General features: G+C 39.4%; 1 protein-coding gene across 3 annotated transcripts in view; it reads right to left on the bottom strand.

The window, feature by feature from the left end:
• The window catches only part of LOC122401454 (lysosomal acid glucosylceramidase-like), an 82,935-nt gene that overhangs the window by 5,710 nt on the left and 63,332 nt on the right, over positions 1–13,893 (bottom strand). Inside the window, exon 1 of one of the 3 annotated variants that reach the window (XM_043403586.1) lies at positions 8,956–9,048. The exons of the other annotated variants lie outside the window; for them this stretch is intronic. Within the exon in view, the coding sequence (XP_043259521.1) occupies positions 8,956–8,961 (6 nt within the window). The 5' untranslated portion in view covers positions 8,962–9,048. Of the gene's footprint in view, positions 1–8,955; positions 9,049–13,893 lie in introns of those variants that run through there. 3 annotated transcript variants of the gene reach the window in all.

Genomic DNA, 13,893 nt, shown 5'->3' with positions numbered 1-13,893 from the left:
CTGCTGTTCGTGGCGCGTTGAGAGTTGAATTTTTAAACATTCAAATTCCAGCGATAAGAATGTTTGCTTATCTCTGTAACGTTGAAAGCGACGTACGACGATAATTTACCATTTTTCTCGATATTAAGGTATGATTCCACTGAGGCAACACTATGCGACTTGTAACATGCCACATGTCGTTCGGTAACACTATGCGACCTGTAGCATGCTATTTGTCATTAACTGACGAAATTACTCGACATGTTCAATCTTGTCGATTCGACAAAACAATATAAAATAATCCCGCATTTCTTTATTTCGGAAAGGAAACAAATGAATGTGTAGCAAATACACATGTCAAGTGTCTACATAACGTCGATTTCATGTTGCATGCGTCGTAATCGCATGCGACATGTTGCCTAAATGTTGACTTAATAAAATTGTGTTTCGTCGCATGCGTCATTGCCGCATGCTACATGTTGCCTCAGTGGAATCACGCCTTTAGTTTACCATTGCGGATCGTAGCTCTTCTGTGACGACGTGAATTACGTCCAACGATTCGATGCCTTCGCCTCTTTGAACGTTCTTTAATTTTCACGAGTGTCACGAGACGCCCAGTATTTTAATCAGCGCGCTAAGTAGACCGTCCAAAATAAGTAAACGCCTTTGTCGCGACATTCTTGAGTTACGGTTTCATTCTTTGCTTTCCAGAAGTTCGCGACATCGAGGACAAGTTTAACGCCAACGAAAAATCGAGTGACAAAGCAGCGAAGGAAACGGTCTTTTCCGGCGCGAAATTACGAGTTTCCAGCATCCTCTTCTTTTTAATGAGTTTCAGTAAAGAATTCAAAACGCTGTTATCGAAACTCGACGAGATACTGTTTATCGAATGTCAGGCTTGCGTTCAAGCGAAAAGGCAATACTAGCTACGTATACGGGACGAACAAGAGTTTATTAGAAGTCTGTCGAGATCGTATTCGGAATCCTGAGGAAAGGATAATGGATTTTCTGGACGAGGGAGAGGCGGTGCATCGTTGTCGATAAAACCGAGGTCGCTCGTCCCGCGAGTAAAATTATTTGGCAAGTTCAACGAGCCGTGGTCAAGAAAACGTTGTGTGTCGGCGAAGATTCGGCCGGTGGATGATAGATAAAACGGGGGAGCTGGATCGGCGAGGACAGTTCGTTCCCTCTCGGAACCAGTGACGCGAACAGGCGAAATCCCTTCGAAATTACCTGCCTCGGGGATAGCGAAAGTAGAGAAAGCTTTTATGCGCACGTTAAACGGATCGTTCAGGGACACGGACAGCTCGATAAGTGGATACGATACGAACGACGTGGATCCGTGGGCTTTAATAAATCAAAGAGTCGACGAACGGCCTGGGACACGCACGTTGCGAGTCAGCCACGAATCGAGTGATATGATCCGTGAAAAAAGGACGAATTTTCAGGAGAGGAGCTTACCGCCGAGCCAGACGGATCGACCGTCGATAACATTATCCTTCGAGACTAAAGAAATTCGTTCTTGGTCGCGATGAAAGCACCTCTCCTTTCGTGTTTCTAAATTTTTGCGTACAGGTCGAAGGAAATGTTCGATTATTTGTTTGCACAGTTGGAACTGTCGATGAAGCTCTATGACGTTGTACAAGTAATAAAAATGCTCGCACCGTAGAAGATATTCTGTGCATTCGCTCGACTAAGTTGTTCTACGTAACATCGCGAAACGGATAACCTTACACTCGTTCCGACTTCAGTGAAATTCCAGTGCATACTTCACGCTTCGTTCTCTTCTACGTTGAAAGGAGGTATTTGACGTTCGCGCTCTGCAATTCGTTTAAACCGAACGACAGGCACATTCTGAATGTACTTCTATTAAATTAATGCCGTACGGTCATTATCATAAAGTAATTGTTCGAGTCGTGGATGAGCAGACTCTTTGGTATTATTTTAAATATATTTCGGGATTAGACATTTTTACGATAAATAAAATACAATATATGGTTCGCTCTTTCCAGAAATGGAGAAATCAGATTATTCTAGTTTACGTTCAATCAAATATAATTAGACATTTTTTTAATTTACAACTACAGCATATTTTAGTTTCAAGATAACGAATAACAAGTGGTTGCAATGTAGACAACAATTATACGTATAAACAAGTATTGATTAAAAAGCAAGGTGACGCGATAACTCTGGCAAGAAGTACAGAATTACGCGTTGCAAAGTTAAGGGACCTTTCTACTTCGTGGAATTTAAAAAATCAATTTTTTTTTTGCATTTTCTTATAGCATGTAGTCTCGAAAATATATCTACCAAATATTAAATTGAAATTCGGAAAACTAACGAAGTTATAGCCTACTGAAATGTACCACGCGCAGGCATAACAACTAGACGTGAAACTTTAATCAAACAGTGAACATTTTTTGGAACTGCGTAGACGATAACATGAAAACTATTCAAGATATCAACATCAAATTTTTACAGTATCTTTAGAACTCGTCTCTCTATCTCATGAACTAGGATAATTGCGATATATGCAATACTTTTTCTTTTATTAACAAAAAAGCAACCGAATATATGAAAATATTCAGTATTTTCTCGAAAAATAGCTGCAATTTTGCCATTTTTTGGTTTTTTTAAAAGATCCTAGTTCATGCGATAACCAAACTAATCTATATTAGGAATATCTTTGGTTTTTGGATTTCGGATAACTTGTTCGCAAAATATTACCTACGCACTCGGGCGCCGTTCGTAAAAACTGTTATTCGTTGATCAACAAAAACTACGTAATCAATAGATATGCGTTGCAAAAATTCGTAAATATAGTTAAATATATAATAAATATATCCACAAAACCCGGAATTAATCGCTCTTTAATAGCCCGCGAAAAGAAATCACAAAGAAACCTGTATTTTTCTTGCCTACAAAGTAGAATGGCCCCTTAAGAGATTCGTTTACTCGATCTTAGTGATTTTCGGTGTTGGTCGTACATCGATTCACCCACGACAGTTTATTTAACCGAGTGCTCGTTTGTTCACAAAACTCTAATAAAAATAAACCTTCGCTTCGCGTTCGCTCAGCCCCGGATCGTAACACAAGAATAATGAAAAAAGTTTATACAAACATTTGTCGTGTGTGACCTCGTTTCCGCGTTACAGACATTTCTATATTCCAGTAATTCTCGTTGCAATCTAAACGAATGTAGGAGTATTCGAGAGGTATGCCGATCATTTGGGTAGATGCGATTTTGAAGTGGCTTTTCCAAATTCACAGACTCTGGACTTCTAGGTTTTCGATAGAAGCACGTCGTTGAATCGTGCCAGTAATTCTTTTTAGCGTTTCTCTGTTCGGTAAACGTTAATTAAGAAAACGTACCGCGTACATGCATACACGTATTTATCGTTTGTTATTATAAGATACTGTGGCGTCGCCTCCCATGCTCGCCACCAGAGGGGTCGCGCTCTCACAAGCGCTCGGCCGACCCCTCGGCTGCTATACAGGGTGTCTCAGCATCGGTGGTACAAGCGGGAAAAGGGTGATTTTAGTTGAAAAAACAAATCGAAAGTAAAGAATAAAATTTTTTCATTTAAGGATTCGTTGTCGAGAAAATCAATTGTGAATTGACCTCGATACAAATAGCACCAATATCATTAGTATCAACATGATGTACTGTGTTACCTCTGTTTATGGATTTAAAGTAGATTTAAGTGAAAATAAGGCATGTAATTTACTTATTAAACTAACTTAATACATACAAAAATTGTTAAAAATTGTTCATTGTGCTACATATACAATTTTCTAAATTAGATTTGTAAGAACTAATGGATTCTAATTTATTCTGTATCTTTAATTCTTCAAATGCCAAATGATTCTCGCTTTTAATCGAGGAGTGTATAAAATAGTCTTCTTATACTTGTTTGTTTTAACATGCCCAGTGTTAAATTTGAAATTGAAGATAATATCATACTAAGACAACAAATAAAATGATGATACGTGCTCAGAAAATCATGTCAACATGAGTGTACAGATGTACAAAAAACATAATAAAAGCCTGCATCGACATCTATTTATCTAAGCTATAGTTAAATGCGCGCGTGCTCGGTGGATATTCACAGTGGATTTTCTGGACAATGAAATCTTAAATGAAATAATTTTATTCTTTATTTTCAATTTGTTTTTTCATGTAGAATCACCTCCTCTCCGGTTGTACCACCGATGCTGGTACAACATTCCCAATATCCTTTCCTCCTTTCCTTTTCATGCCTTCTACGAATTTCCGGAGATCCTAGCGAAGCAGCGCCACAATACTATTGCACGACTCTGTTGGAGATAATAGTCACGTAAGTGTTGTTCTTATGGCAAAAAGTAGATTGTGGTCGTTCATAGAAGATCGTATGTTTCAGTATCGACGATTTGTAAGATTAAAATGGGCCACTTTGTGCAGGTTTTTCGGGGCGGAAGGGGTTCAAAACAGTTGAATGCAGGTCTCGTGCAAAGAGGAAACGGCGTTCGATGTATGCGTGCGTGTTATTAACTCGACGAGACAGGCGATAAGGGTAGATCCCGGGACACAGGAAAGTTTAATCGTGTCGCCTGTGGCACGGCGTGCGAGACAACATAGCGCAATTATGCAAATCGGTGCCGAAAGTTTTTAATGAAAATTTGTAATCTTGAATTTTCTAAGAACTTTAAACTTTCGGGATCGGACGAAAATGTTAATCAAACGGTGTCTCGGTGTTCCGGCGAAACGTGGAGTGTCCGATGCGCGGTTACTCGTTTGCATTCGAATGTTTCCTTTCCTTTCCATCTTCTCGCGTCAATTTTAACGTACGACGCCCGTTCGTTTTAAAAAAACGACCGACGAGAGATTGTTATTCGAGTTAACTTACGGTAACCGTTGTTGCTTCGCGTAATTGAGCCCTCGATTTAACCTAACTGCTCGCGACACGATGCCGAGGCTGTCGTTCGATGAATATTTCACTTGTCTCGTCCCAACGGAAAGAAAAGTCACGACAGAGCCCGATGATCGATATCGCAAGATATTTTATAGAAAGTTCGAGCATAAGTAATGGTACAAATAAAAGATCAACGCGCAAGGCGAATACCAAGTAGCGTAATTTTCGACCACTCTCGAATATTCTCGAAAGATACTCGAACCGTGTTAGTAAGAATAAGTGCCACTTTACTCGGCCGGACTGAAATTAAATTTAGCCAAGATAAATGATGGCGCTAAACCAACTTGGCTTCTTGCGAGCATGTTAAATGTAAATTGCTTCCAATTAAGACGTTGACCGTCAAGCTTCCGCGAAGTGTATAAATAATGCGATAAAACGACGAAAATCTTGCGTATAAAGCGATACCACGCGCGTCGCGTAACTTCTTTGACGCTTAACGAGAAAAAATTCTACGTGCATTAAATATTTGGTGAATCGTAACGACAAAGAACAGAAACGATTTCGATCGTCGCGATGGTGGGAGTATGACACGCGAATTTATTCGATGTAAATCGTTGGTTTTAATGCGACGCAAACGCGTGCAAATAAAGGGGCACGGCAAAGGCGAGATTAACAGCTAAAAGTATATTTTGCTGTTCATTAATTTGATACATAGCGTCCTTTAATTTATTGCCCGCCTGTCGAAACGAGCTTGACGTTAACCAGTGCGTTTTCATAAACAAAAGAGTGTCGCGATGACAAATTACCGAGGCGCGACGTGCCGTTGCATCGCGTTAATTTTCACGCAGTCAAAAATTACACGAAATATAACCGCTGAGTATATTTTTCGGAATCAAATTCTTCGAAACAGACGGATAGGTGGCGCGTCGTCGAGTACGAGGTATTTTAGACAGAAAATATTTAAACATTTACCAGGCTAGCAGAAGCCAAATCTTGAGTTGGCAAGTTAATATAAAGCGAACCTCGGGTCACCGGGCTCGTTGAAAATGTACCGTGTAATCGCGTGCTGAGTTTAATATAAAAAAATGCTAGCAGCTGGATAGTATGCGCTATTCTCCGCACCTTTCTCTCGCGCTAGTAAGAACAGTTCTTTTATTAAGTAAAGTTCGACATGCTGCGGAACTCGTTATCCGTGTAACCCGCGGCTCCGATGGAGAATTTAATTTTGTGATCGTTATCCTCCGTAATTTGCCCAGAACGCTGAAAAATCTCGTTGTTGCCGCGTGTCCTGGTCATCTCGAGCGAGACTCTATCGAATCGAATTTGCATACTTTCGTGAACCAAGTCGGATCTATACAGATCCTCCTGATTCTTTCGTATAGTTAACGTTTAGGCGCGTATCGATTGCGTGCAGCACATGTAGAATACGGCCGAACGGGTACGGTTATATTGGTCATAATTTCAAAAGAAAAGAATATTAAGAAATGCAATTAATTATTGAGACTTTCAACAACGAGGCTTGAATTTCAGAGATTTCTTAATATATTAAAATAATAAAATAGGGTTAATAGATGGCCATTGAATGTTATACCGTCATGAGCAGTCCAACGTTTAAGAAACGGGTACGGTTATGTTGGTCATTATTTCAAAAGAAAAGAATATTAAGAAATGCAATTAATTATTGAGACTTTCAACAACGAGGCTTGAATTTCAGAGATTTCTTAATGTATTAAAATAATAAAATAGGGTTAATAGATGGCCATTGAATGTTATACCGTCATGAGCAGTCCAACGTTTAAGAAACGGGTACGGTTATGTTGGCCATTATTTCAAAAGAAAAGAATATTAAGAAATGCAATTAATTATTGAGACTTTTAACAACGAGGCTTGAATTTCAGAGATTTCTTAATATATTAAAATAATAAAGTAGGGTTAATAGATGGCCATTGAATGTTACACCATCAGTCCAACGTTTAGGAAACGGTCTGTTTAATACTCGTGATTGCTGAGCCATCATGCTGATACCACATTGTTGAACGTATTGGTATCGGCAAATGTTCTAATAAGCCTGGTAGTATTTCGAACAGTAAACTGGAGTACGTTTGACCTGTTAACGACCCATTAATGAAGTACGGTCCAATGATACAGTCGCCAATTATACTGTAGCAAACATTTACCTTTCATTGGCGTTAATGATCAATTTCTCAAAGCCAACGAGCATTTTCTGTTGCAAGAGTTGCAAATCTTTTGTATCCAACAACGACCAGAAACGTAAAGAGGTATACGAGATGCTTCGTCATTGTTTCATAGACGTGCGTTCGTCGATTCATTATGACGATTTGGCGTTGTGAATTTACTGTAATATATTCAATTATTAAATCACGATCTGGTCGGAACAACGGTGTAGCGTGTTATCTAAACTAATTCAAGATAGCGTAGCACGTACTCTGCGAATTGTTGCGCTAGAAGATGCTAAACAGTCCGCTATCGACGCGTGTTGCTATAAATACCCAAGCGTGTGTCACGCGAGGTAAAAATTGGCAATATTCGAAAGAAACACGATATGCAATCAGAAAATTACATCGTGTAATAAACTATAGATCGCATTAGACATCACTGGTATCCAGAACGAAGGAAACCCGTTGGACGAGTATTAGGTATCAGCGAGAGAGAGTCCAACCCGTTTGGTTGCCCAGGTGGCAGGGAAGGTGAACCTCTACGTGGTGCGTTCCCAGGTAGCGGATAGGGACAACCGCTGGGATGGGATGCGAGGATGAGTTCATCAGCCTGAGAAGGCTGGTGGCCACATCCTCGCATGGCATCCCGGTATGAATGTGTTGCGCGTGTGAATGTCTGTGTGAGTGGACTGGTTCATGGGATATTTGCCACGGGTGTTACCTAAGGCCGCAGGTTGGCCAGGTGGCTGCGGATGAGTCCTGCGGCCAACGTGACCACGCGGTCGGTGGCTGAGTCCCATGTCACGGGGTCGCGGGCTCTGGTGACCAGGCGCCTGCGGTTGACTGGGAATGTGATTGGCGGAGTGCCTCTCACCGGGAGGGGCCTGAAAAGGCGGGGGACTCTGTGATGGCTCAGTAGAGTTCCCGGTCCCTCGCCAGGCGCCTGAGGATGGTCACCGTGGGGTTTTAACCGGTAAGAGTACTCCCTTCGGGCGAGCCCGCGGGTGTCCTTGAGGATTTCTCTATGTACAAAAAAAAAGGTATCAGCGGGGGCAGTCGAGCAAACTTTGTTCGCCAAAATCGTGAATAAAAATGATAGATTCGTTGGCAAACTGACTTCCGTTTACGTTTCGTTCGTAAATTTGCATCCATTAATGGATTTCTCGAACCAACGTCCAGGTAACGGAGGCGGCTCGCGAAAGCTAGAAACTAGTTTAGAAACGAATCTGACAGTTTTCGTTATTCGCGAATTTCGTTATGCTCGATTTAACGAGGGACGCATTTCTATAGGAATAATAGCTGCCTTTTCACCGGCACGTTTGCTTAACCCATTCTAAACGTTGACTGCATTGACCGTACACGATTCATAAAAAAAAACTTCAACGAATACTGCTCCATTCGAATTCTAAAAACCGTAGAACTTTGCCTGCTTTCGGTAGAATTTGCCTTTCACTGGAACTATCTCACTTATTAAACACCACTTTATACTGTTTTGCTTTGTTTCTGGAGCAAATTGTCGATTGCTGGAACGAACATGTTTACGAATTTTTATGTTACCTACACTCAATGTAAAAAGCCACCGTACCGCTGGGCAAAAATTGAAATTTCAAAATTGTTCTTTAATTTAAAAATGAACTTGCAGCGAACTGCAGCCTTTGGATTTCATTTTACACGAAAATATTTCTACTGTTACAGACGTTCAACATTTTTGGCATTTTCCGTTTCATTGGTTTTGTTCCACTTGTAACAAAAAGTTGTTTGATTGTTTCAGTTGCATGAAATATTCAGCAAACAATGGCACGGTAAACACGAACAGATATTGAAAAGGATCGAATAGAATTGTATAAAATGTAAGCGAGATATACAAGATGGTTGAGTTATTTTGTTTAGACAGTATATAGACTTACCGACATCGAACAACGAGAAGGTGAAGAGCAATTATAAATGACCGTGCGTTGAATGCGATATGGCACGAATGTCCACTGTCAACTACGCGGTGCGATATTTATCAAGAAGATAAGAATAATATCTGAGTAATTTTGCACTGCTGCGATTTGACGAACGAGGCTCGTAATTTTACAAACAGAAACAAGTTATACATGCTTCATCGTTAACACACAATCGGTTGTATAAGCTGATTTATACTGGTGTCGTGAATCAATAAAATAATAAATATCATAGCATTTAATAGCACTGATTATGCATTTAAAAAATATTACTATTTACCGCCATTTCCATTACAGATATAATAGATACGTGTTGCTATTATCGCAGGAGAGATTATATTTTATCAAAGTGAACAGAACGATACTCGCATTGATATTGAGATGTTACGTCCCGACGAACGGGTCATTAGCCGCGACTATTTGACACTTCCTTAGAGTCAGCATTGTCATCGAATTCCTCTCTCTTTCACAAGAGGCCTGCACGCGGAGGTCCCAATAACCTTGCACATGGAAGTTCAGCAAGCAAATTCAGCACTGCAGCATGGGTTATAAACCCATGAATTAGGCTAGTGCGGCGCAGTCAGTTGTTAAGTCGCGAGGTGCGTGCTGTCTGTCCCGGATAGTTCGTAAGAGCAGAGTTCGTTGGTCAATCCGCGAAGGACTTGAACTACCCGTTAACCAAATCCTTTTCGAATATTATTATTATTATTATTGTTACCATTATATTGTAGAAATAGAGTGGAAGAGGGTAAAATAATGATCAATTTATTAGCTTTTATATACAATGTTTTTCTCAGCTCGGTCACCAAGACACTGTTTTTTCTTTTGTCCACGCACAATTCATCTTTTCGACATTCACATTCCTCCATCCTGCTCTTTACACTCGTGTTCTCTTTCTCTCATTCACTCTCTCCTTCTTACTTGCATACATTCCTCTTGCTTCATTCACACCTGTCTCGGAAGGCCATGACCGTTTCCCGAATCTCGTTCATGTCATGGCTTCCGAACACCGCGATATCGATCCGTTTCGATCGTTCCCTTCCCACAATATTTCTCCCTAGTAGTATAAGTGTCTAGTGGAACTCCTCTGAATTCAAGCTACGACCATTGTGTAAAGTGAAAAGAGAAAGAGAAAGAGAAAGAGAGAGAGAATACAGCGCTGGTTTGGTGAGCAGGAAATTTATAATCCATTTGTACCAAATTTCGGATCTTCTATTTCGCGAAATACATATATGTCAATGTCCATCACATTTCGTTTCTTTCTTTAATATACAGGGTGTTCGGCCACCTCTAGCAAAAATTTTAATGAGCGATAGTAGAGGCCAAAATAAGACGAAAATCAAGAATACTAATTTGTTGGTGGAAGCTTCGTTAAAAAGTTATTAACGTTTAAAGTGCCGCTCTTAGTGAATTTTTTTCTCGAAAATGCGCAAGATTTCGGGGGTATGTCTATTCACCAAAAATGACTGTAATTGAACCTTACAACCGAAAATAATTTTTCCACAACGATTTGCAATTTTTTAATTATCTCGAATAATTTCACACCTTCTCTATTTTTTTTCTCGAAAGTGGGCAGGATTTCGTGGGTATGTCTAATGACAAAAACTGATTGTAATTGACCCCCGCAACCGAAAATAATTTTTCCACAACGATTTGCAATTTTTTTCTCCGTTGAAAAATTTAGGCACCTAATTGGATTTTCAGTAAGGAATTTTTTTCTCGAAGGTGCGTACGATTTTGGAGGTATGTGTAATGATAAAAAATGATTGTAATTGATCCCCGCAACCGAAAATAATTTTTTTAGAACGATTTGAAAAATTTTTTTTCGCCGAAAAATTTCAGCACCTACTCGATTTTTTTTCTCGAAAGTAGATAGGATTTCGGAGGTATGTGTACTCACCAAAAATGATTGTAGTTGACCCCCGCAACCGAAAATAATTTTTCCAGAACGATTTGAAATTTTTGAATTTAATTGTTAATAACTTTTTAACGAAGCTTCCATCAACAAATTAGTATTCTTGATTTTCGTCTTATTTTGGCCTCTACTATCGCTCATTAAAATTTTTGCTAGAGGTGGCCGAACACCCTGTATACATTTTCCCAGACTTATATTCAACGAGCGAAGAGTTTGTATAAGCTCCGATCAACTCCGATCCCATATACTTTTCCTTTGAGAACTCGAAGGTGTTTAAGCGTTACGCCGGGGTACGAGCAATCGCTCACGACCACCTACCATCATCCTCCCCTACCCCGCACGTAACAGAGAAACGTTAATTAATTCTACAAAAACGAGTCACCCGGTAGACTCGATTAGTTGTGGGGGCTGAATCTATGCAAGTAGGTTTCATCGAGCATCGTTAAGGTAGGTCAAACGGCCTAAGACCTCCTCTCGGTTTAAGACTAGAAAACACGTTGTGAGAGCAAACTAGCAGATGTATTTAAAATATTTCAACTCAACCTTGATCCATGCCCATTCAGTTTGGTAAAAAATATTCATTGAAACAGCAGAATAAGAATTTCAATTCTTATTTCAAAGATATTTCAAATGGTAAACAGAAGTGAAAAATCTTTTATGGAAATTCGAGGCAGCGTGATCGTAACTTTGCCAAATTTCTGGGTCTGAGACAAGCTCTTCGTAAACGTTTGAAGAGCCTGAATCTATGTTGGAACGTAAGCTCGTTTAATCGTAAAGCTTGTCTATTAGAAAGGTGACGATCGAGCAGCGTGGGAGGAAATACGAAAGATCGTCGATGAAGGAGTACGTACGAACACGCGGTTTCTTATCTACCATCGAGTTCCACTTCCTTCCGGCCGGCCTTTGCGAGGCTTTGTAATATTTTCTGGTCACGTCCCGGGTATGCATGAACTTTAAAAAGTGGCGCCTTCGTGCTCACAGAATATTAAACCCATTCATATTTACCCAGTGACTAGATACTGTAGACACGTAATAACGCATTTTGCCGTTTTTTTTTTTTCTCTCTCTCCTCTCTCGCCCTAAAATTATCGTTCCTTCCTGTTCGTTTCGCGTATTCAACGTAAGACGGCGTTATTTCACGACTTCCGATATTCGGATGCATCGTCGAGTACCGTACTTCGCCGTTTCCGATTCCGGCTTATGAATATGAATTGCATCAATTACGCGAAACGCGGCAGAAGTTATTGCCTGCGAGATGTTTAACAAATAATACGCCATTTTACCTGTACGGATTCGTTGCTTGCCAGAATCGTATCGATGCTTAAGGGGCCATTCTACTTTGCAGGCATGAAAAATACATGTTTCTTTGTGATTTTTTTTTGCGGGCTATTAAAGTGCGATTAATTCCGGGGTTTGTGGATATATTTGTTTTATATTTAACAATATTAACATAATATTTATTGATTACGCTGTTTTTGTTGATCAACCAACAACAGTTTGTGGTGCTGCTTCGCTGAGGGTAGAAACTCGTTCATATATTCGGTTGCTTTTTTGTTAATGAAAGAAAATTATCCTACTTCATGCGATAGAGAGACCAGTTCTAAAGATACTGTATAAATTTGATGTTGATATCTTGAATAGTTTTGATTAAGTTGATTTTGAATAAGTTTGATTAAAGTTTCACGTCCAGTTGTTATGCCTGCGCGTGGTACATTTCAGTAGGCTATAACTTCGTTAGTTTTCCGAATTTCAATTTAATATTTGGTAGATATATTTTCGAGACTACATACTAAAAGAAAAGGCAAAACAAAATTCGATTTTTTAAATCCCACAAAGTAGAAAGGCCCCTTAAACGAGTGCAAAAATCAATGTATCGAAATAGTGTTGTGTATTTAAAAATGCAGATCCCCACGTTTCACGTTTTTACCGAAAATCAAGTTTTATTTGTACGGTAAATATTTCAAACGATATTGAAAATCATTTCGAGAAATTTAATCGCGTAAAATGAACTTGGAACTACAGTAACTGTTATTGATTACATGCTGGTGTATCACTGTTGTTAACTTTTAAGGCTTGCCGCGCTCATGCGGGAATTTCTCTGTAATTATACGACACGATTAATTAGTGCTCGGTTTCTCTCGCGCTACACGATGAAACGAAATCAAATTTATTTACCGAGAATTAATAAATATAAACAGTAGTAAGTTCAAGCAATTAACTCGCCATTTAATATTGGAAAATGGATCAAATATAGTTCTACAAATGTTTGTTTATTTGCCGCTGGTATATAGTATGTTATAATTTCGATGATTTTAATAGGTTAATAAGTACTTTTTTTCTTTTTATCGGTGGCATTATTCAAATAAAATATTTTCTTGCAGTTCAATACGTGTCTGTACTTTATACTAGGTATAAATTCCATGTTCGTTATTTCGTTTTCCACGTCTCGTGCAATAAATATTATTTTATTGTTGTATTAAAGCAATTAATAACCAGAAGATCTATGTATCGTCCAATAATTGCTACCTCGCTAGTATCTGCGATTTTAATTGCCACCTACAAACAATGGTTGTCAGCGTAATGTTTGACAATAAATCCAATATTTATATTTATTCCTCGACGAGATTACATCGTAATTTTAACACTTTTTCATGCCCAGATTGCTCAGCCATTTTTATATCTTACACATATTAGATCGAGTCATAAGTAACTTCCGATGCAGCTTAGTAGAATCTATTGTTCGTATCTACCCGCTATGAGTTACCATGACAACAAGTTTTTGTTTTCACTATATAGACGAGGCTTCAGTTAGTCTTTTGTCAACTGTTTTGTGTGATACACGTTACGTTAAACTTGTGGCGTCGCCTCCCATGCTCGCCACCAGAGGGGTCGCGCTCTCACAAGCGCTCGACCGACCCCTCGGTTGCTATACAGGGTGGTCCACGCAATTGTTTCAAGTCATAACCCCGTTATTATTGCATTTA

The sequence above is a fragment of the Colletes gigas genome, unplaced genomic scaffold (genome assembly GCF_013123115.1).
Source record: "Colletes gigas isolate AHSC1104 unplaced genomic scaffold, ASM1312311v1 Colletes_gigas_Sc00025, whole genome shotgun sequence".
Classification (NCBI taxonomy): Eukaryota; Metazoa; Arthropoda; class Insecta; order Hymenoptera; family Colletidae; genus Colletes; species Colletes gigas.
The sequence above is the reverse complement of the archived record's forward strand: the minus strand, read 5'-3'. Positions and strand labels throughout refer to the sequence as shown.